The following is a 25030-nucleotide window of genomic DNA, read 5'->3' as shown; positions in this document are numbered from 1 at the left end:
GAACCTCCCTGCCAGGAGCTCCTGACCTACAGCCCAGCCTCTAAAGAACAAAGATCCTCACTGTGTCTGCTCCTCCCTCAGCTAAGAGGCTGCCAAGTGCTGCTTTCCAAAAGAAAATCAGGTTTGCAGACCCAGAGCCCTGGCTGACCTGACCCCAAGAGCAGAAAGCAGAGCTTTTCCCATAGGAGATGCTTTTATTGTCCCTGTCTCACAATCTCACAGAGAGAAAAAGCTGCACCTGCACGAAAATCACAGCCAGGCACCGAGGATTAAGCAAGGGAGGCAAATTGAGTTTGTTGAGGGAGAAAAGAGCAAGGACATGCAGGTAGTCCCTTGTAACCCCTGAGGGATGAAAGATACAGATAAGTATGTAAAACCCATCTCACCGTTTTGCAATCCGTTTTTTCCATCTCTTGGATAAATGAGAGGGAGCGGCAGTGCAAGTGCTGTGTTGCAGAGAAAATCCTCAGTACCGCAGCTGGATCTCAGGAAGTGTAAAGAGCCACAGGGTAACATCGAAATTTTCCAAGTGCATGGACAGCTGCAGGATCTGAGCTATTCTGTCATCTTTGCATGCCATGTATGTGAGAGTCATGGGAATTTAAAATGGGTAGTAAAATAGTAACAAAGGCATTTTTTAGTGATCATATATCAACCTAAGAAGTGAATGAGACTATAGAGCACTTCTTCCTCTTGTTCACAGTGTGAATACTGCTGGGTTATGCTGTAATGCCTATCTTTTAATCTACCTGGCTACAAGCTTTTAAAATATGTGTTTATAAATCCTTGAGAAGAAAGACATAAAATGAAACAAATGACAGCTGAGAATTATGTCTGTGATGAATATTGTCATAATAAATTCTCTCCTCCACCCTAAAGAGCGGTGAGGGATTCCTTCTGTACCACTCCATGTTTTTACAAGTCAAATACAGCCACTTGTTCAATTTATAGCTTGCTTTTGGCCTGAAAGTCTCAACACGTATTACACAAGCTCAGCTGTGCATGATTCAAAATTATTTGCTTGGGTATACTGTGTTTCTAGATAATTTAGGCTGAGATTTCCTACTCTTCAAGGGCTTTTGCAACCCATTCCAGAGAAACTGATCTATCTAAATTTTTTGGGCAGTGTGTCAAGCCATAATCTTTTAAAGGTGTGGCTCTACAGCTTGTTTCTACAGCTATAATTGCAAGAGGAAGGGATGCTGAAATGATAATCAAAATAATGCTTTCATACTAAAGATTAGCCATTTTCAATGCTATGTTCCTTGTTGTACTGTATATTAGTCACCAGCTCCCTGCTTTAGCTTGACTTGCTGTTGCTACAGAAGGGGACAACAATTTAAACAACTACTTCTGGAATATTTGACCGATATACGCAGCTTTGCCCTGAACAAGATCTACAATGAAAAATGAATCCATTTACACGTGATGGCTACACATTTTGCCATATCTTTATTGCACTTTAACCACGTTGCAAACAATTCCACAAAAATGCTGCAAAAGTAAGCCTAGAGCTGCTGAAAGCAGCTTTTTACCCATATATGTATATATTTACACAAAACTATCAAAAGCAAAGTTGAAAAGTAGCAGCTCAGCTATGATAGTCTAGAAAGATAAGAGCTGCCACCTCCTTAAGGATAAATAGTACAACTTGTCATTTTACATCACTTTGTAAAACCAACATTCAAGTATTCCTGTCAATGCACAATTAGTGAAATTCCCTTCCGGTAACCACTGTTTTAATTATTATTATTATTATTATTTGCCTTTAAAAGTTCATAATGCCTTAACCCTTTAAATGCTGAGTAGCTGGAAAAAAAAGAAAGCATTCAATTTAAATAAGATACAGTGGATTAGAGCACTTAAAGGGTTAACACAAAATACTAAGTGGACTGTCACCACAAATAAAGTGTGAGTCACAAAACTATGCTGTCCCTCTTAGTTAAATTTGGTAGGTAGGTCTGGGGTTTCATAGATATACCATATATAAATAGAAAATATTAAGTAAAGGCCTCCTTTCTATACAAAAAGGACAGGAGGTGTTTTGCTATCAGACTGCTGTCTGTCACTGAATATTTTCTCAACCTTTTCATAATCTCTTCTTAGGAACTAATGAAAACGCATCACGTTAGACTTATTTTTCTTAATGAACTAATCCTTTGCAGAGTCTACACTTTACCTACTCTGGGAACAATTACATCTCATTTCTGAATTCACTGAATTCACAAAGTGGCATACACAGTCTTTTGCAAGACTTTTTTTTTTTTTTTTTCCTTTTTGAATCTTCTTTATTTGGCTGGTAAAAACGTAGTCTTGCGATTTCACTACCTCTCGGTCGCAACAGTGTTAACATCAGTGTTAAAGTCATTTTCAACCACATTGTCATAACCATCCTTTTCTATACAGTCACTAACAGCCTTGAGGACAATCCGCAGCCGCCTGTCCATCGCCTCCAAGTGAGGCTGGTAAAGAATGGGAGCTATTTTATCTTTTAGCAAGGACTCCTTCATCAGGAGACTGAGTTTGTACTCCTCCTTGGCTAACAACTGTAATCGCAGATAGGTAGACTTCCTTATTCTAGGAGAAAAAGGAAAAAAAAAGCAAATCAGTATTTTCATCACTATTGATCTCAACAGTGCTTGTAGTCAGCATAGTAATAACAGAGTAAAAATGTTACCATGTGATCTGAAATGATCAGAACCAGACAGTGTCATAGTCTGAATTTTCCAATTTTCACCTGGTTAGGAGCCCTTAGAAATGGGCAAAATCTCATGCAAAATTGAAACTCTAAGTATCACTTGTCCTCTGAAAATCTTGGCCAGGGGCATTGAGGAACAAATACCTATGGGAAGCGCTAGAACAAGCTGGAGGGAGTGTTCCCACTTGACTTCAATGGGAGGTGTATGTTGCCTTAATAAAGCCAAATCTTAATAAAGCCTCTCTCACAACAGCTCACAGCTGCACTCCTGCTGGAAGATCTTGATTCAGTAAAGAATGCACTTCAGCACATCAGAGCCAATGCTCAGGGCTAGCTCGGGTCAGACTCTCCAGGCAGGATCACAGCATCTCCTTGTCTCCACGGTTCATAGCAGAAGATGCACTTGAACATTTCAGTCCTACTAGTGGAAACAAAAGTATAAAATGGTGAACAACTACAGAGATGAAACATACCTGCAGCACTGGTTTAAAGGCACCAATATGGAAAGTTCATCATGGGAATATTTTCCAAACCTGTTTAAAGGTAAGAATAAAAATGTGACAAAAGCTGTTTTAAAGACTCACTCGCTCACTTCTTTTTTTTTTTTTTTTTTTTTTTGGAAATGGAAGTAAAAAAATCATAGTTGTCTATCTTCCGCTTAACTGGACTGGAGCTGAGGAAATCTGGACTCCAAGTTCAGCCACTTATTTTGAATAGATGTTATTGTATTGGTGGGTTTCAGTTTTTCTGTTTTGAAACAGGGGAAAAAATATTTATTTTGTACCCTGCTCTACTAAACTGTTCTCCTTATAAACTCTGACTTACGGACAAGGCAAACTTCTGCCTGACCAGCATGTAGGATAGAAGAGTTTGGCTTCCCTTTGGGGTTTGTAATATTGTCCTATTATACACATAATTGGTACTAAATCATAAATCACGGGATGCAAAAATCATCTTATAATGGCTAGTATAAAGTAATTAGTTTGGTCAAAATTGTTTCATTGTTCAAAAAGATTATTAAAGGTACTTACCCTCTTCCATTATCTAAGTGGATAATAAATGTTTCATTTCCAAATTTTTCAAACGTTTCATAGTGATGTCGATCCATGTTACCTATAGAATAAAGACAAAAAAGACCATTCTCACTCAGGCTTGCTGGGTGTGCAGGCTAAGAAAATGTCAAAACCATGGTTCAGCAAGAATCCCAACACTCCTCAAAGGTAGAAGGTGGAGAAAATTACGCATCTACTGGCACTATTCATTTCTACTGTGGAAACCCTGAAGTATGTGATACTACAAAGTGGGCTTTTATGCTAAACTGTACCCATAAATTCCCTGGAGAATCCCCGAACATCTCCTTTAAACATCTCACCATCAGAGCCTCTGGGAGGGAAGATGAGTTTTTCTGTCTCCCTGTAGCTTTTACACTTAAGCTCTAGAGGACCTATCAGGAGACAAAAATAAACCTTCCTACTCTCCAGAAAACCCTCTCCCGGGGTACACCAAGGGAAATTCCACTCAAGCACGATGGCATCTCAATGGCCTGTTCATCCACAAGGCAGCCACATCCTGAGCCAGCACAGCTTCGTCACTGAAAATAACACCAACTGCTCCAAGCCTCAGTCTACGTGGAGCACAAAGCAGCACTGGTATGTATGCTGGGTGCAAGGCTTAGCTTGGGGGCGGGGGGAAATGCACCCTTCAAACAGGGATGTTAATCCATATGACTTCACTAATATTTTTGAGCCATGACCAAATATCCTGTTTTAACTTGGTTAAGAACTTTGCCCAAATTTCTGTCTGTCTGGAAAGCCAAAACAATCTTATGGCTCTAACATGTGGATTAGGGTGCTCCTGGTACAGCTGAACAGCTCTGTTTGGGCACCCACATCGGTGTCCCTTTTACGGTCATGTGTAGAGTATTAGTGTCAAGCTAGGAATTTTGTCTTCATGATCAGGACTTGAGTCACTTCTAGATTCAATATATGGCTCCTGAGATGGGACTTGGCCTCTCCTGCTGCAGTCAATTGCAGAAACCTCAGTAGTGGGAATGGCAGAGGATACATCCATGCTGGCACTTGTCCAAGGATCGAGTATGTGTGCTGGCACCTTGCAGTTATTTTGGCTGCAGCAGGACAGGTTTCATGTGCAAATGTCTCAGTGTTAACCACTGAGTAGGTCTGAAATAGGTCACTGTTATCTACTTGTTAAAAAAATTATTTAATTGTGGTCAGGTTACCTGAACAAAAAAGTTTCCCTGTTATTTACTGCAGTTGCCTTCATGATAAATCAATACTTCTCCACCCTCCAGTCTCAACCCCTAGGTTTACAGAGCAAGCAGCAGTGACTACAGCTGGAGGATGAAAACAATGTGCCAATAAGCAACAATCCTTGCACAGGCACACATTACAATGGCAAGGCACTCACTAAGGCAAATTGTGAAGCCCTTAGCTGCTGTGAAGGAGACTAGCATGACCTGCATTCATCACTGTGCATTTCTGAACATCTTTGTTCCTTTAATCTGCGCTGATGGGAATACATAACCATGTAAATCTGCATTTTCTCATAATCATCTAGAAGGGCATATACTGTAAATGCAACTTCAACCATGCTTTAGTAAATTGCTGAGCTATGCAAAGCGGTGTAGAAAGAAGTGGTTCTTATTCTAATTAAATGTTGCATTTAATTTTTGAAAGAGATGAAACATACCCATTAGGAAATCAAAAACTGTCATATCCATTATATCCAGAATTCTGGTTCCACTGTCATACGGGGGTGTTTGTTTAACCTCTTCACAATAATCTGGATCAACTTCCCATCTGGAAAAGCCGATATTTTGATATTTTATGTGACATGCAAAGCTTACTGAGTATTAAAAAAATAAATTGTTATTTTGTGAATATCTAGTTGTATCATGTTAAATTGAGGACAGGGTCAGGTGGAGGCAGCAGACTCTTCAGGCTGCTTTCAGTAATCCGAGCAACTGTTAAGAATTGTGACTGATGAAAAAGGAAGGAAAACACAAGACTGGAAACTATGCACCTAACAGGTTCAAGATTTAGGAAACCAGCTGCACCATCAGTCAAAAACACTGGAGACTTGTTTAGGGCTGAGGGTGGCAGTGAATCTTTCTCTTTCTGATAGGACTTAGGTCCCACTGCATCCTGTCAAAATCCACTGCAGAAATGTATCCCAGCAAGGAATTATGCCATTGAAGGTCATTTCAGGTTCAGACCACAACGCAGAGCTCCTTGCAATCACAAGTATTCTGTCCCTTCCCAGGAGCTGGACCCACCGAAGGAATGCAAATGTTCTCCTAAGCCTTAGATCAGGTAAAAGAAGCACTGTTTTGTCTCTTTACTGACACTCACAGTGGGTGAACGAACCCTTTGCTCACCACTACTCACTCTGCTTTTTTGCGCTTGTGGTAGGAACGTCTCCAAGGGTTTCTCCAGGTCTTCCTTTTAGCTAAGGACAAATCAGGAAGGAAAGCAGCTAGAGACCCTTCGATCTGATCTGGTTTTCCACACAGGGCGTGCTCAGTTGAGCAGTAGTAGGAGCATTCACCATAGAAGCAGATGTTGTTGGCTGGCAAACAAAGAAAAAGAGTTTTAAAACCTACTCTGAAATTAGTGTTCAAGAATTCATAAAAATACTCATGTGTGCAATGGAACATAAGCAGAAATAAAGCCCTAGCCCAGAACCCACCGTTACCACGCATAGTTCTCTTCCACTGAAACCACTAGAAGACTGATTTATTTCAGTGGCTGGGATCACGCCCTGTGATGAGCTCTTTGTGACTACTTCCAGTTTATTTATATTCCAAAAACACAAAATATATGTTGGTTTTTTTTTTCCTTTCAGTCCCAGTCTGATACATCTTTTTGCATATATTTGTTACCCCAAGCTAACTGGGGTGGCTGAAACCCCAAATCCTGCAGCCAAACAATGACACGACCAAAATTAAGCCTCCTTCCAAATCTTGGTTCACTTCTTTAAGAACAGACAAAAACCTTTCATCCATTTACTTGCTGGTGTGAGAAGAACTGGCAGCTTTACCAAGTAGAATTATGTAGCGTGCAGACTCGTGTGGGGGTGTGTGGGGAAGGTGGAAATAGCACAGAAGTAAATCTTTCACCACACATCCCAAACAGAAATTTTCTCCTCCACACATCACATTACTCCATCAACCACACAAAAAGGACCTGCAGCGGGTTTGGGGGTGTGTGTTCCCTTAAAGTTTCCTCAGAGCTCCCACCACACATATCTGTACCACCGGGAACCATTCAACTCTGTACAAGAACCCCCTTCCCACTGGAGGTGGGAGAGAACAGTTCGTCCCCAGACCCCAGCATTGGACTATGAACAATAGGATCATGATGCTGATGTTGTCAGAGTGCTCTTCCTACAATTGCTTTGTGCACATAAAATGTCATTAGAGGAAGACTGTGCCCTTTGCTTACAGTAGCACAAGGATGCAGAAGTCACATTGCTTCCTAATTCCCCCCAAGGCCTCTAAATTCAAATCTTGCTTCTGAGCTACTTCCCCTTTGGGCACAATCAGTGTAAAGGAGGCAGGAAGGGCTGGTGAGTAGATGGAGTCTATTTTCTGCCTGCTGCAGAAGCCCATGTGGCTCCAAGAGGCAAACCGGTGGGGTTTCATCACAGCCATGCTCTGCAGCACCACGCTGCAATGTGCCCCCAGCTCTGCGGCACGTCCCCACAATCCAGAGCCAGCCTAGGTCTGGCAGAGCACTGGCAGGACTGGGACACTGCTGATGTGCGATGCAAGGGAGATAATGGGTGAAGAGGTGAAGGAGCCATCGAGGCAATCCCTGATGCCATCAAGGTAAGAGGAGGGATGGAGAAGCAGGGCACAAGGCTGCAAGTGGGGAAGGAGGAACACGAGAACATGGAGAAGGTCTTGCAATGGTTTTGATTGCATTAACTAGCCATATCACATGGTTCTGACTGCTAATCCTGGAATTACACCAAATAATCGGACTAAAAGGCTGATGTTTTACTGCTTGGCAGTTTCTATTGGCTCTTCATTCCCAAGCCTCTATTAATAGTCATCAGATTTGTCCATTACACTGTGGTTACTTCATGCTGGACACACACTTTTCAAATCCCTCTGTTGTGACTGGCTTGGAACAGCCACACACCTTTCTGTCCTACAAGTCCTGTACAAGTCCTACCCGAACTGCACATTTACCTTCACACAGTTGGCTCATACCAGTTAAACACATCCTGATTCACTCCAGAAATATTTACCCTGTAGTCAAAATCCTCGCTGACAATTACTGAAAGAAAAGTGCTTAGGAGAAGAGAAAATAAAAAACAGAAATAACAAAAGCAAGAAAGGGAGCACTCAGAATGCCTGCACTTTTCCTTCTGTTATTAAAATGTTTTATCATGCAAAATACACTTTACAAATATTTTTAAAGCTTCTCCTTATATTTAAGATATACTTAGTCCCTTAACAGTTTAATTAAAGGAACAGTGGTTTGAGCCTTCCTGTGGGCTAAGAAATGACCAGGTCCTTGGCCATAAAGCCACCTGGCATGGTGATTGCTGATGAACCCCAGCACAAGCCTTGGCACAGCTCATCGCATGATACACTTAACTTCTAAACAGAAACCCCACTAATTTTTCCTTCTCTTCTCCAGGTTAAATGAATCTGAATCCCTCAGCTTCTCCTTGTACCCAGGACCACGTCAGTGTCTCTCCTTTGGACTCCACTCAACTTCTTAGCTTAAAACCAAGCAACATCTAAACAGACCCAACCTAATGCAAGCTGTGGGCTCACGGCCCTGTAGTCAATGATCTCTCATGGGTTTCCTGTTCAAAAAATGCTATCGCAGCACGGACTTGGCGCAGTTTTTACAGGGCTAACACAGGTGCCTCAACTTGCCTTTGATCATCCTGGCAAAACCAGGAGGGCTTCATGCCTCCATGTGAACCTCTTCCATAATTCAGGAGGAAAGTGAAAAGTTGTCCAAGCACCTGCGGGCAGCACTGTGAGCTGCAGATGGTCTGCGAATGGGAGGATCAGAGTGGGTCATTAGGAAGGCTGGGATCTTCCCAGCCAATAAAAACTGGGGGAAAACATCTGTGATTTATACCTTTAAAAGAAATGCTTGCAGACCAAGTATTTCAAGGGGCTCCAAGATGCCACGAGGGATGATTTACAAGAAATCACATACAGATGCTGCTGCTCGCTGCAGGCTAACACAAAAGAATTAGGAGATATGAAGAGATCCCTGATTTCCCAGGCGCCTGCTGCCTCGGTGGGAAGGCACAGCTCACCCCTGCGCTGCAGCCAGAGCTTATGTTTGCGCTGAAGCTGCAGTGGGGCTCCTGCTTTGATTTGGCTGTGTCAGCACCACCTGCTCCTGTGTGCAGGGAAGGAACCTACTCGTAGTTGTCTTGATCACCTGAGACAATTTATCTTCCAGAGGCTGGACGACCTGGCAGAGGGAAGCAGATGCGTGGTTATCTGCAGCTGTACCAGTTCTGTAAGGAGCAAACAGCACGGTGATGCCCCTCCTGCTCTGCCGCAGCCTCTGCTGCACACTATGTAAATCTGACCTTTCCAGAGAGGAATTATATTAAACACATCATTTCGCACAGCGGGGAAGATAAATACTGTGTTTAATAGTTTGCTTCCGAATTTAACTTTGGGAACAATGAAACCCTGCTTGGTATTGTCAACGGAAGCAACTGGGACTAATCATCTGACAGTAATCACACATTCGTATCCAGATAAATCTTCAGGAAAGCTCGGGGGCTATCGCAGCCATCGCATTTGCTGCTGCAGGGCGACACGGCTGGCACATGGGCTGCTCTGCTCCCACTGGGCTCCTCCGGCTATTGACTTTCCTGCAGAGCCCCCACTGCCTTCAAGAGGAGCCCAACCTCTGAGTGATGGCAGGATGCTTCATTAGGACAGCAAATGTGCGGTAAAAACAAGCATATTTCTTGGTGAGAAGTTTCTTTTGATGACAAAGCCTTTTCTGACATCTGGTATTCTCTCAGACGTATAGTACTTACTTTCCATTACCTGTCTGATTTCTGGAGGTAGTGGAGGTGACAGGGTGCTGGATCTCAAGTGATTAATAAAGAAATTAACTGCTTTGATGGACACAGGATATATATAATGATATGTCTACCCTAGTTCTTATACACAGCAAGTGAGATGAAGCAGCCCGAATTATCTGGGGAAAGATTTTTAAGGTTTCTTAAAAATGCAGAAATAAAGAGGTACCCAAGATAGAAAAACGCAGTTCTCCTTTAGGACTTCAAGGTGCAGTAGCAAGCCTCTTGGAAACCGAAATAGGTGACCCACATTCTGCACAGCATGCCGAGTGGGAAATTCCAGCTGGAGACACAAACCCAGGGCTTTGATGGGAGGCCCATGCTGAGAGCGGGGTTTGGCCTTTGGAAGGGAAAAATGAGAGTCCCAAAGCACAGCTGCAAAAGGAGCAGCCGCCAGGAATTTGTGCTCCTGTGGGCTGGGTAGATATGGCAGCAGCAGCAGTGCTGGCAAAGCAGAAAGGGATGTTCATATACTGTGAAATGTTCAAATGCTGCGCATTTGCAGCATGTAAACTCCTTCTTCATTAAAAAAATACAAAAAAACACCAACAAATAAACAAAATTGTTTCCTCAAAGCACAATGGAGGCAAGAGAATCCCAAATGGTGTTACAAATGTCTGACTTCCATTATCTGAGGATGAATGGTCATGATTTGTAATGAAATCCATGCAAAAATCACCACGCCTGTTGATCGAAACTCCACCTAATTACAACAATTAAGAAGAGAGTGTCTGTGTACTCATCTGAACATTTTCTATGCATCACCCTGATAGCTGAACAATAATTCTTCTTATGAAGAAAAGGAACAAGTGGAGATACCTTAAAGCAAATTGCTTGGCAGAGCAATTCTTTTATTGAGATTTGCATGACTCTTAATAGAGGACATTTAGCAAGCCTGTGCAATTCAAGCACTGGAAAGAACCCTGAATATTTACTAAGCAATGCATGAAAAGATCTTTCATTTACCTGCTCAAAATAATAGCTAATTCAGAATTGCTATTGTTTGCTAAGAGGAAAAAAAAATCCATAATTCCTAGGAATTGGTTAATATGAACAAAAACATAATGCTTACTAGCTGTGTAACATTGATTTCTTTAAGCTGCTGCCTCAATTATTTCCAAAACGAAGGCTGACATCATTAATATGTCTCTTTTTTTCCTAGCAAATTACCATTCATTTGTGAAAGTAGCAGGGCTACTGCAGTCTACCCCACCGCAAAGGATGTAAAATTAATTTAAATAATTACTGACCTAATTCCATTTCTCATGTTTAGTCCAAACTGCCTGGAAGAGCGTTTTTCTGCAATCTGCTTTCTCTCCAAATGCAGCCTAATGCATCGCCTGACCCCGTCCTGCCCCTCGCAGCCCTGCCTGCTCTCAGCCATTTGCACTCCCCGGTGGAAGGAAGGATGCTGCGTGCTGTGCAGCAACATCTGCCGGCAGCTTTGTGGCAGTAAGAGGCCCCTGTTTCCATTCCTGTTGGGACAAGCGAGGTGGCACAGGCACTGAAAAGCAGGGAGGTGTCTTCCAACACATCCCCACGCTGGTCCAGAGAAAAACACCATGTCTTGGTGAACATCATCAGTCATGATGCTCATAACGAACCCCTGAAGGTTGGACAGGGTTTTCATTGCAAATGATGGCCTCCCGGCCTGAGAGCAAGAGTTTTGTATGAAATAAATTACATGGAGGGCTTGTTGCATTGCTGTCCGACACAGTGTGTCCCCAGTCGCTGTCACCAGGCACTGCTGGGGATGGAGGTGCAGAGCCAGAGCCGACTGCAAGGCAGTCCCAGGGGGCCTCGACAGCTTCATGTGGGTGTGCGGAATGGTTCTTGCAAGGATCCATGTAGCACAACAGAATTAATTGCTTAATTTAGGGCTTTTATTACTTTTTCATTAGGCATTAATTAATGCCTGCCTTTTAAGGTCAGTATGAAACACAAGACTGAGGCTGGGCATATGTTAATGAGAATCCTACTAATTAAATGGGGGCCATGTAGGAAAAAACTCTGGCAAGTAACCAAAATGATTTAAGCAAAGTATATTGATTTAGGAAATGTAAAATTGAAAGAAAAAATAATTGCTTAAGCGTTTCATTCTACGGAAAAGCCTGATTCATAGTTAATCAAATATTTTAATTGAATTTATCCAAGACCTCTAAATAAATTTGAATAAAGGATTATGCTTGGATCATCCTTTGGATGTCTGGAATTTTGTAATGACAAGATAAAGATCTTCATCTGAACCGGCAGCATTAACTCAGCATCGCTGGGCTGTGGCTGCTGTAAGCTGCTCGATACCCGAGTACAGTTTTGTAATTCTCAGAAATCGCTCAAGTTCACCCCTAACCCTTCATATATAACCTGGAAAGACTAGAACGCAAGCAAGCCTACTAATCCTTGTCTTACTTGCTGAAATGCGAACAAAATGCCTTATATTTCAAATGAGCCAAAGTATCTTGTGCACATGGACAACTGCAAGGATTTTTGTCATCTTTGAGGGGTAATTATTTGCCTACAAACAAATCAAGTAAAAATAAATAAATAAAACATAGACAGAGACAGAGGGAAAGAAGGGGAGAGACAGGGACTGAGACAAGTGCCCAGCAGTGCACACAGAATGCCTGCACAGAACATTTGTGAACACTCTCAGCAGTATGGGTAAAACTGGAGCACATGTGATGTGTGGTAGGATGAAACCTCTTGTAATTGTGTAATGTATTTCACAAGTGAAGTTACTGGAATTAATAACGGTCTCCTCAGCTGTGTCCTGCTAAAAATAACAGCCATAATAATGACTTTATTGGAGCTCAAAACAGTGCGATGAACATTTTAAGAGAGAAAGCTCTGTAGTGACATGGCTGTGCTTTGTAGCTATCAGCAATAATACTGCTACACTGGGAGAAACTGCAATGAAGTCTTTGGGTCTTGGCTTTGGGGATCTGGGATAAACAACTGCTGGCCAATGGCACAAGCTAAGGAGAGAACCCTGGAGATTCCCACTCCAGATTTCCTGTTTACACAAGGCATAGCCCAAGTTCAGCAACACATTTGCACACAGCTGAACTAATATCAGCTAAGCTCACTGGACATAGCTAAATGCTTCAAAATGAACATTTCTCTATATGATCTTTCCCTATGAACATAATTAAGAACGTACATTTGTATCTTAACCTAGAGCTTAATTCCACTGTTTCAGCACCCCAGAGGCTACCACCTCTCTCTCACCTTTTGACCGTCTTTACCTATTTTTGTATATTCTGGGACCAGGATGTGGTTTTACCCTGTGTTTGTATAGTTCCCACCCTGTGGAGCTCTGTCCTTGGCGAGGGCCACCAGATGTTGTGAAAGAGTGAAGGATAATAGAAATAGAGGGAGGTGATGGTTCCTGCAGTCAGTCCTCAAAGCAAGTACGAGACTGGGAACAATTCAGATCAATTCCAGTCCAGCCTCTGCACAGCTGTGAATGTGAGCCGGAAGCAGGATACCTTACACATTTATTGCCTTGATTTTCTTTCAGACTCCTCTTGTAATAAAAACTGAGGCACATGACTCCGAGAAAATTAGCTTTTGGTCCTCCAGTAAAAACCAAGAGATAAATGCATCTGACCACCAGAAGTGATGGATCACATACCACTAGAAAAAAGGTCTAAATAACTAATGGGCTAAGTAATAAGGTTTGGGGTAAACTGAGAGCAACAGAAGAAATTGCTTTAGAAATTGCTCTGCATAAAACATTTGTTGAATACATTGCTTTTGTGAACATAAAAGCCTGTCTCTGTGGATAATTTGTCAAGGGGAAAGGCACTCAATTCAAAACAATAAAGTCTTCTTTGTAGGCTATGTCTCCACATTTATTTTTATTCAAAGGTCTAGAAGACAGTTCTATTAGAAATATCTGAGCAATTAAGCAATCTACGCATCGTTCCCTTAAGTACGTGTTCGGCGGGATAGAAAGAATACAGTGCTATTTCCAAGACTACCTGGTGAGATGAAAAACGTTCTCCACAGTTTCTTGTCGCGAGTAACATCTCGTATTTCTCTCGTCATGTTAACCAGTCTACCTGCAACTGGTGGAACGCGACGGAAATCCAGGATCCTGGGAGAAAGAGTGAAGAGGCAGTTTATGTAAAGGATTAAATTATAATGATAGTGATAGGTTTTAGGAAGGTTCATTACATTCTGAAGGCACATTTATCTGTGGCCTTTAAGGAGTAAAAAGCCCATCAACTTTAAACTGAATAATCCTTCTGATAATATGCTACAAAATACGTCCTGAATATGATCAGCTCTGACTTGCCTACATAGGATGAAGCAGACTCAATATACAGAAGAGGATGGGGACACACTGTTCCATAAAAAAAAAAGCAAGTGGCATAAAATTCCACAAATAAGAGACAGCAGAGACTTTGACCTTGTGCCAATTCAGGATTGTTATAACAAGCATTTTGCTCATCAATTTTTAAGTGACTTGAGGAACGGGATTTCTGCCTCTTTCTTCCATAAACTCCATCTAATAGATTTAAAAACTAGTACTCTTTTTTTTTTTTTTTTTTTTTTTTTCCTGACAGTCTTAGTACTTGTTTGATTTATTTGCTTCCACTCCTCTCTGTTTAAATACCCTTACACCAACCTAATCAACCTCTCCAAGACTAAAAATTTTCCCAGGGGCAAAGGCTGGGTAAAGAGCCTTTTTCAACCCCAAACTCACCAGCTTTTGTTACGATTTTCTACACTGCTTTTTCTGCTTAACATGTGGATATTTAACATACCTCCCTGCAGGAACTCCATTAATGTTTTTTCCTACAGCACCATCTTCTTAAAATGACAATATAAAATATGAAACAGAGGGAATCAATGCTAAGGTCAACAACAATAAAATACAGAAGATTTTTTAAGGATGTGACCTGCTGATAGGTTCCCTCATCCTGACCACCAAACCAGAAGGCACCAATAATACATACCCCCAGATAATTTGTGGCCCAAAACTTGAAACTTTTGGAAGGATGTTTCTTGGCACTTCAGAGTGTTCTGTTCAGTTCTAACTCAGACTGTGAAATGCCTGAAATGCCATGGTTTCTAGCCCTACAATTAATAGTTCCTCATGAATTAATTCCTGCTTCTAATCTGGGCAAGCCCCAGCCCATTTCCAGTCTTGGACTATCCAACAGATTCTGCTCTACCTCTGCTGGAGGCACATTTTCAGCTAACAGGAACACGGGGTGAACATCAGTGTCTTCTCCCTCCTACACTCTTGTGGTCTCCATATTCTCCTGACATGGGAGAGCCCCAGCTGTTGGCTGTGAAACCAGAATCCCCTTTCCACTGCAATTATTCCTCTCTGAACACTCACACAATTCCCCATGCCTAACTTGGATTTGTGTGCCCTTGAGCTAATTAGGGTGAGCCAGGTTCCCATCGTACTTGTGCTGCCTATTCCCCAGGAGACTGGTCCTCTCCGTATGCACTTCATGATCACAGGGGAAATTCATTTCTCAACTTCCCTTCAATATAATTTCTCCTTCTTTTTAAGAATTACTTAGTGCCAGGTTTCTCATTCCCAGAGTAAGTCGCACTTCCTAATTATTAATCTACTGTTTCATCATCTTCTGTTTCTTTTATTCATGGTGTTGGCCAACCTTTGTTCCATCTTCCCCCTTTTTAAAAGTAATTCAGTTACAGAGCAGGGCAAAGTGCAGAAAGTTATCACAATATTTCTATTTTTTCTTTTAATGTAAATCCATTTTACTTGCCTGTCCAAGTGAAATGCTGCTATTTCTGCATTATGCCTTTCATAGTCTGAGAAATAAAAAAAGTCAGGCGGTGTTTCTTGCTCTCTGGTTTGTCTGCAAAGAAAAACAAGGGAAGTGTTTTAATGAAAGGTTAGCATTTCTAAGGAGCAGTACTCAATCATCAGCATGTTATTCAGGAGTTCAGTATTGTTTGCTTAATGGAAGACCTTTAAATACTTCTTCTGAGCATTATTTGCAATGTAGCCTTCATTTTAACTTCTGTTTTAAACTAACAAAAAACAGTATTCCACGACTTGTGCATGGAGGCTGCTGTCAAAAAGCTATTCTACTCAAGGCTCTCGCTCTATTTAACAAGATCTATTTTATCACTCTCAAACATTTCATTAGTGATAGCGGTGAAGACAATGTCATTTCATTAAATTATCATTAAATGTAATTATGAAATTTCCAAAAGTAATAACATTTTTCTTTCATCTTTGGCAGCCATGTAGCTCCTATCTAAAATATGACTCTCCCTTTGTATTACTTAGAGCCAAAAGTGACATGTTTTTCTCATTTCAGAAGAAATGGGATCATTGCAGTTTGACGGCCACGACACATGTCATGTTTCAAAGAACATTAACAAGACCGTGCTCCAGAGAAGATGCAGAATTTGTTGTTTCTTCAGTTTAAGAAACAATAAAAAATGTCATTCTGATGGAAATAGAAAGGCTCAAGCTTGAACACCCAACTACATAGAAAATAGAAAGTTCTGTATAGCAGGAACAAATTTCTGTCTCATTTCAGGCAATTTCCAGTCTTGGTGGCTTTTAGATGGAGCACAACTCAGGCAGTTGACCAGTAGAATGTCTGGGCCCTACCAAGACCTGCATCATATCCTTGTCTGAAGTCTTAAAAATGAAATAAGGACTGCAAAGCTGTTATGTACAGCATCTGCAAGGGAGGACACTTCCCCAGAAGAGGAAAACATAATTTTCCAAAGCTCTTTCTCATTCCCAGCTGTCACAGGTGGCCAGCTGACAGCTCGTGCATCACCTGTGCTACACACTGGCAATTAAATTAAAGCTTCTGCGCCAGGACCTTGTCACATGAAAGGTTTTGGGGGTGGTGCTGGCGCAGAGCTCAAACCTGCAGAGAGTTTGCAGCAAGCTGCACTTACAGGGCTTGCTGGGAACCCAAAGCTGCATCTAGCCATGCTCATTTCCACCCAGACCATGATGACTGATGGGACTGGTATGCCTGCGAGTCCCCCACGTCCACTTCGCTGAAGAAACCAGATGAGTCTTGTGGTTTTTGGTCATGTGAAAATTTTGCTATGCCATCAGCAGATTTGAAAAGCTGATACCCCTTCTCACGAATTATTCTTTACATTTTTTTCTTAGCAAGGTATTCCATCTCTCCCTAAATGCTGAACAATTGCCATCACAGATAGAAAATCAAGATATTTGACATATGCAGTATTACAGGAGGTCAGAGAGGTGTCCAACAACCCAGTGATGCCCCAGCCAAAACAGCAGGGACCATTCTGGTGGTCACGGAGTTGGCCAATGCTTAGCAGATGTTACAGAGGAAATCAAATCAGTACTTTAGCTACTGTATCTGCCCAGGGTTCACAAGTAGACAAGCTTGGCATAAAAGCTTGGCATAAAACAAAATAAAAAAATAATATTGTGCATTGTCTCATCATAACTGCAAAGGGGGGAGGATCACACCAACAAGGAGGAATACAGGAGAGCCAGACGCCTGTGGCAAGTCACACAGCGCAGTGTGTAATCAAGACAAGAGCTAGAAGAGCTGCAGCCTCGTTGTGCATATTCCCGTCAAAAACGAGCCCTGAATATAAATGCAAAGAAAAAGTTTAAGATATTTCTGTTGGGAAAATTACACATCTGTGTATAACTTCCCCTCCATTCCAGGTTTTAAAATAGTCAATTTCTTCAACAAATCAAAGAAAAAAAGACTCATACCAAGCTTTTGCAAACTTTACACATACCAGCACAGCCGACAAGCTGCAGAAAATATAATTAATTAGCTAATCAATGCCATCTGCTTTTTATCTCCCAAAGACTTTAAATGAATTGTGGCTGTTCCTTTACAAGAAAATCTTACTCCAGAAAATCAGACTTAAAGAAAGGGTCGATCTCAATCTTGCAAGCACAGCTCTCCCCATAGCCCCACGACAGCTCAACACGCCAGGCAGCCAGTACATCACCGCTGGGATGGTCTTGTCTCTCTAATTTCACTCTCCTATTTGTTCCCTGCCACCCCCGGCAATGGCTGGGGATATTATTCATTTGGGAATAAGTACAGTTCTCCTGCAGGCTTCGACTTGTTTGTACATATTTCTCTCCTGTCATAATGTATTATTAAATGGTGGCGCGCCCTCCTAGAAAATCGTGAACTTGGTTGCCCTAAAACCTTCAAAAATGGACACCAAATCCACAGTGCAATCTATATACTGTAAATACCAGTATTTTTTCAACCTGACTATAGATCATGAAACAAACTTCTAAATTCCTTCAGTGCTCCAGGTGTTTCTAATCATCTACAGAAGAACAGCCTCCAGCCCCAGTCGCTGTGTTCAATGCCTGCGGCGGGCAGGCAGGGCACCTGCTTTGCTGTCTCTGGGAAATATTGGGTTCTTCTGAATGCAGGCTGGAAAGAATATTTTTCAGCTCCAAGCTGGCTTTTAAGTTCCTTTGCAAAGCTCTGCGGAACTTCTATGTATGAGGTCCTCTCCTGAAATAACCTTGAAAAATCCTTTCTGATGACATATTCCAATATCCCACTTGAGAGAACTGGAGCCTTGCTCCTTGGATCTGACCTTAGCTGGCACCAGTTTTATTCAAACAAAAATTATCATTAATTTGATGTCTGTAGCAGCAGCACCTAAAGAGATTTGTTGGTAGCTCCTCAGCCACAGCAGGTTACCATACCACCAGCAGACGCTAACACGTGTGAAATCGTAGCCTAGGGTACACAACTGAATTTTAAAAGCCACATGAGCCTAACACAGCACTGAATCGATGGAATCAATGGACCATTATGAGAATGGCTTTCATGGTGTTAAAAGGGCACCTACATCATAATATTTATTTTTGAGTTATACATGTAGAAATGAATTTATACACAATTTTATCGTATTAGAAAACCTGATAGATTTTAGTGTGCGTGGTCTAATCAGTGCATCACCTGTTTTGGTGCTAATTCTTCTAATGATCTTCTACTCTGATGTGCAAATGTAGAGAGGTGGGAAATTCTGTGATTCTATGAAATCAAACTGCTCTTGGTAACACAGGTGGGCAGTGAGCAAGTCCTATCAGTTACACCAGCTTCAGAGCACTGTAACACCCTCAGTCTCTAAGAAAAGGGCTGCAAAAGGAGCATGCACACTGAGCCCATTCCAGGTCAATTAAAATACCTTATAAAACAACGATGGAACTGATCCAGCCCATAGCATGTTTTAAATCAGCACTGTGTTTTAAAGGAAAAAACAACAACAATACATATATATATATATGTATAAAATCCCTGTTATTTTCGTTTTATTACCCGATGGTTATTGAAGGTTATTGCCTAATAAAATGACACATGCAATGAGATATTTGAGCAAACAGACTGACGTGCCCAACCCTCCGCAGAAGTGCACGCTTCCGACAGACAACAAATCACAGACGATGGTCAGAGCTCCTTAGTGGCAAAAATAAAAGCTCACAACACGCAGGACACGGGTCCTGCACAGGTTGCAGACGGTGGGAGAGGATTCCTGGCAGCGGCTCTTATTTTGCAAACAGTTGGAATCTGGTGATCCTCTCTTTGGAGGAGGATTTGGCAGATATTTATAACGGCAGGCTGGGAAGCTCTGGAGGAAAGACAGATGGAGGTCTGTTGATACTGCACACAGTTAAAAATTACACAGTGGCACCAGCCCAATTACTGCATGAGGAAAAGACAAATCAGCACCGGTAACACTAGTAGGGGAGAAATAAGAACTAAGGGGAAATCAAAGCCCACGAAAATTTCCCAGCCATGGCACAACTCGGAGAAAATACAGGAAATAAAGAACGATTTTAAAGAGGCTAAGAACACATTTGCATGATGAGATGCAACTGTCATCTGATCCTGTGGCGAAAAGAGCAAGTCATGCTCACAAACAGCAGCAACAAAGCTCCTCTGATAAATGAAGGCAGTCATGAGTAAATCTGGTGAGGCAGCTCCATTCTGACCATGGCTGGAGCCTGGATTGGTGCTCAGGATTGGATAAACCAACACGGTGACTTGTCTGCAGGCACCATTGCAAAGCCTCAATTTTTTTTTTTCTTAAAGGCTTCTGTAAATATTTTTTGCCCAATTACTTCACTGCCAAACCCCAATATTACTAATTCCTCATTTATTTTCTTCATGAACCCCATCACCACACTGGGACTGCAGGCTCTCTGGCATTTCAGAAAGCATCATTATGATACCTTTAATGTGGAAATCTCTATTTAGTTTCCAGAATTTCTCGCATGCACCTGCCTAAATTACCAGGATTAGTACCCACCAGGGCCGTGTATTACTCGAAAGAATCCTGCCTCGATGCCAGGCTTCCTCTGCACTGGAGGGGTCCTATTATCTGTGCAGCAGCCAAAAAGCTAGAAAATAGGGCAAACAGCCCAATGTGAGTCAAGCTTTATCCTGACAGACACATGCTGCCTTTCTGTGCCGCGGCCCAGAGCCATTTCAGGACACCTTCGTTTCAAATGCATGCACCTTGGCTAATCAAAGGACATGCTGATGATTTGAAAACAGCTCCTCTTAACTAGGCTGCACTCCTGCTCCCACACGTAATCAGGGGAATCAGCCAAAGGGATTAGGGATGATTACGGATCACATCTCCACGGCAGTGGCAGGTCTGCTCGGGTTGGACTGTTTTGGAGATGGAGACCCTGACCCTCTCCAGCTGGGGAATTTGGCAGCAGCAAAATCAGCAAGAGATGTCACTGGCCAAGGTGGCATGGCAAGTGCATCAGCAGGCACACGACTAATGTTGGTAAGAGAGTAATTTGGCCACGGGAAAAGATAACTGGAGATTATCTGGGGCTACCCACATCTATAGGTTGCTCTTTCTCCTTCGGAAAGCAGCTTTCCTCTGCTGCTACTGTTCTCCGTGCCTGTGGAGTGTTTAAGGTGCTTAAATACCTGTGTTGGAGCCAAGTTGTTAACACAACAGTTAAAATGCAGTGTTATCTAAACGATAAAATACAGTTAACACAAAACCAAAAGGGGCCACTCAGCAGTTTGCTGCTGTTTCAATTATTTTGCAGCCTGGGAGGGACATGGGGACCTTTTGCATTCAGGAGCCCCACGGTGGGGCTTTGGGGTTGCTTTTACTCCGGCAAGCAACCAAAACACAGCTCAGGAGCAGACAGCCTTTCTCCCAGCACAGACAGGCAGGGAATTTCCCCAGCCTATGAACTTCTTTGTACTCATGGAAGATGCAGACCGAAAGTCCGGTGTCTGCTTGCAAGATTTTCTCCCCCCTCTGCAACCCTTATGTCAAATTGGATTGTGCAGCACTGGGATCCAGAGTGCCCTGAGATAATTTAAAGCGTATTATTGTAACTGAAGGAGGCAGCCCATGGAAAAAAAAGGGGAAAAAAAAAAGAAAAAAAGAAAAAAAGAAAAAAAGAAAAAAAGAAAAAAAGAAAAACAAAACCTTGTCTCTGAGGCAGCTGCAGTCCTTAGGAGTGCACTCAGGTTTTGCATGCAGAATCCTATCACTGGGGAGAGCTTTTTGGCACTGGTTAGAACAGGTGGAAAAAATGCCACTTAATTTTATAATACATTTTAGTGGCTTAGTAAGTCCTTAGGAAGATAAATGATACTGCTAATGCAGCTACGTCTACAGTAGCGAAGATATCTGGTGCCTATTTCCGACTCCTTATGGAGTCTTGGCAGCTGATGGCTTTGGCTTTATCAAAGTGCTCTGCTACAAAGAGCACTCCCAGGAACGATATGAGCTGTTTACAAGAGCAGAATATGGTCCAGAAAATGAGTGGCCGATCCAGGAATGCAAAGACATGCAATTTAAGTGGTACAGAAAAGATGTTTGGCCGGTTTCATTGCTATCATCCAAATGACAATATGGGCCTCTGCAGGATATTCAGGCTTCTCCTGCTTAACTAGCAGCTCTGCAGCTAGAAAAATGAGAGAATATTTACTGTGGCAGAAAGACAGAAATTCGCACAGGGATGTGCTAGGAATAGGAATAATTAGCAAACCGCCAAAAGGATAAATACCGAGATCATGCTATTGCATGCCAGCCCTGGGGGGCTTTTCTTCCGAGAAGATGAGGAGAGCTTAACAACTGCACATGCTCAAGGACCAGTGAGCGTCATATAAATCACAAACTTCTGATACAGTGCATGACAATAAGCTTCAGAAAGAGCATTTGGATATATGAGTATCTTGTTACCTGGCACAAGAGGGTACTGGGAGAGAAGAGGGAGAGAAAATCCACAGGGAAAATGGTATATTAAGGTGTTTTGTTTTTTTTTCTCCTTCCACTTTCAGAGTCAAAGAAAAAAGGCTCAGGTCACCTAGCTCATCCCCTGGCCCCAGGCCAAGATCAGCTGGACCTAAACCATTCTTGACAGACATTGCTATAACATGATCTTCAAAATGTCCTTCCCCAATTCCCTGGCTGCAGCCCTCTCCTCCTCGTCGCAATGTGCTGGCCTCACTCTTCTGAAAATTTCCATCCTCAGCTTTCCTCCTCGCTCCATGATCGAAACAAAGCCAATTCAGTAAGACCAACTGCAGCTGATCAGAGTGTCTTTCCAAGGAAGGAATACACACAATAGATTTACCAGAATAACTGGCTCCCATTCCTGAAAAGAGCAGCCTTAAGCCAAGACACGGGAATTAAGCCTTAATGCCTTTAGACTGCAGATTCCTCTGCTCAGAGGCCCCTTCTTTACTAAGCACCATTCATTTATTTTTAATTCATTACAATTCCCCCCAACCCAAAGCCTTGAAATATTTACTTTAGCCTTTCCCCTCAAAAAAGCACTGTTTCTACGAGACACCGAAATAACCTCTGATTCCTCAGCACAAATCAGGGCATTTGGGAAAAGACTTTGCAAAACTAGTCCCTGGCTCAAAGCATCAAGAGTGAAATGTTCCTGCCATCCCATGCACAAAAATATACCAGTAGTGAGATACATACATATATATATATATATATATATAAAAGCAGATCTTCACCTGAGCAAAAAACAAGTTACCACTCCTGACTACACAAGCAGATAGCATACGAAGGGATGAATAATCAGAGTAACTAATAGGATAGAAGAATTTGTAAGATTCGTTTTATTCTCCACCAAATTATAAAAAATAATAATAAAACCAGACCTTTTCCTCCACCTTGGGGCTTTTCTGTTCCTTCTAGTGATCTGGATTTGGTATTAATATCTCAGAATGCTCCCTCTCTATACCGTTGCCTTTACTGACATTGTGCTGACAGTAGAGTCAAGGCGTAATCTCACCAATCATCATTTCATTGTCTACCAGCACAGAAGAATAACTATTTTTTCTTCATTCATTCTTCTGTGCTTTCAGATATATAAGACATGCAGAGAATCTTTGATCAGTATAAAAAACACATAGAGTTTGATCATCTGGGAATATTTCCTTCAGCAATTCAGAATACGACTTCCAGCCCTGCCTAGTAAGTAGCTGCCTGTCATCATGGGAAAAGCAAATGGAAAAATATTATTAGTGTAAGCATATTTGTCAGGACGTCTTCCCCACCCGCACATTTTGGTGCGACAGCCAGCAGTCCCCTTCCCCTTCCAGGGATGTCAGCTTAAGAGAGCTGGTGTGGGGTAGATATCAGAGTCATGGGTCTATTATTATTATTAGTAGTAGTAGTAGTAGTAGTAGTAGTAGTAGTAGTAGTAGTAGTATTTAGTTAGAAGATGGCTTAAAAGAAAGCAAAATGGAATGCTGTTACAAAGTAAGTAAGCCATACACAATGAGAGCGCAGAACTCTACCACTACCAAACTCCAGATAAATGCATGTAAGTGCATGCACAGAGGTGTACTTCATGCATAGTCCCACACATACATCAGTATCTTACACCTCTTGCTGCAGTACTGGACATGATCAGACAGGTATTCTTTACAGATTATTCTTTACAATATCTGCTTCTATTTCCCTTCTACCACTACCCCCTCCCCAAGATACCTCAAAATTAAGAGGCAGGCACAGTGTTAAAAAGTGTAAGAGTTTAAAAGACTTAAAACGAGATGAGTTTTTCCAGCTCATTTCATTTTATGGGATAGAGTCTGATCTCGGTTATTAACGAAATGCAGCACCACTGAACAATGGGGTAAGTAAAGATCTACCCCAACACTTTTCACAGCTGCTTCTGGAAGCTGTATGCAAAGCTGCTTCTGATGTACAGAACAATATGCAGGGCTGCTTCGGGACCACTAGAGGGGATTGAAATGTGTATTTCCAAAATAAGAAGCTCAGGTCTCCATGCCTTGATTTACAGAAGCCTACTGTCTGTGCGGGTTGCTCAGCAGCACGTTTATAATCCACACTGGTCCACTGATGGCACAGGACATGACATGAGCAGAAATTGAAGGTGTGAAAACGTGGGACTTGTTGCAAATTCTCCTTCCTCTCCCTTTTTTGGGATGCTGATGGGGACAGGGGATTTGGGACAGGGAACAAACAAATGCTGATGCTCCAGTGGCTAAGTGGCAGTGCGTGTTGGCCAGGAATTCTTTCCTACCATCCAGAAAAGGCCGGGCTTGTACAGAAAAACAAATGAGTCACGGTATGAAGAGAACAGCAAGGTCTGGGAAGCTCCTGTCACTAATTTACTCTGCAGATAAAAAAAAAAAAACAACAAAATCTTCAACACAGAAATAAGGTTTGATTCATCTTTGAGAGAGAAACCCGCCCTGACGTGCAGGAGTTGAAAGATTAAGAGGTACTTGACAGCACTACAGAACAGTTCCCAGTACCAACGTTAATATGGTCAATGCTGTTGCCACAGCAGGGAGAAAAAAAGGCTCATAGCAATTAAATAAGCAGGAGAGATCATTAATGAGGTGCTATAATGATATTTTGTGCTGTTCTTTAAGGTATCTTCATTAAGAAACTAGATCACCATCACTATTTTCCACCCCTACACTAGCCTTTCTGGCATGGATTCCTCTGTGTTCTTGGACAAGTTGTGTGAGCATTTTTGCCATGCCAAGGCCATGAAATCTGTCATCTTTCCCCGTGATTTATCCCTCTAAGGCTCAGTTGTACACTGCCTGCTAGCCATAAATTGCAAACGTGAAAAATGATCCAGCTGCAAAAACTATTTTTGAAAAACCAGGCAGTGCAAACAGCGCTCAGTGTGAGCCCAGGTACCGGCAGCCTGTCTTCAGGAAAAAGCCTACAGAGTGCTTTCTGCAGAGAAGATTTTTCAATATA

At 42.1% G+C, this 25030-nt stretch overlaps 1 protein-coding gene across 1 annotated transcript in view; it reads right to left on the bottom strand.

The window, feature by feature from the left end:
- Positions 1-1449: 1449 nt before the first annotated feature.
- The window catches only part of FAM20C (FAM20C golgi associated secretory pathway kinase), a 58449-nt gene continuing 34868 nt past the window's right edge, over positions 1450-25030 (bottom strand). Inside the window, exons 5-11 of the mRNA XM_082772036.1 lie at positions 15550-15642; positions 13780-13895; positions 6106-6286; positions 5408-5517; positions 3730-3811; positions 3172-3231; positions 1450-2577 (exon numbers count right to left, since the gene is read on the bottom strand). Of these exons, the coding sequence (XP_082628162.1) occupies positions 2325-2577; positions 3172-3231; positions 3730-3811; positions 5408-5517; positions 6106-6286; positions 13780-13895; positions 15550-15642 (895 nt within the window). The 3' untranslated portion in view covers positions 1450-2324. The remainder of the gene's footprint in view (positions 2578-3171; positions 3232-3729; positions 3812-5407; positions 5518-6105; positions 6287-13779; positions 13896-15549; positions 15643-25030) is intronic.

Source organism: Aythya marila (genome assembly GCF_965140915.1).
Source record: "Aythya marila genome assembly, chromosome: 15".
Taxonomy (NCBI): domain Eukaryota; kingdom Metazoa; phylum Chordata; class Aves; order Anseriformes; family Anatidae; genus Aythya; species Aythya marila.
This window is presented reverse-complemented; position numbering and strand designations above follow the sequence as displayed.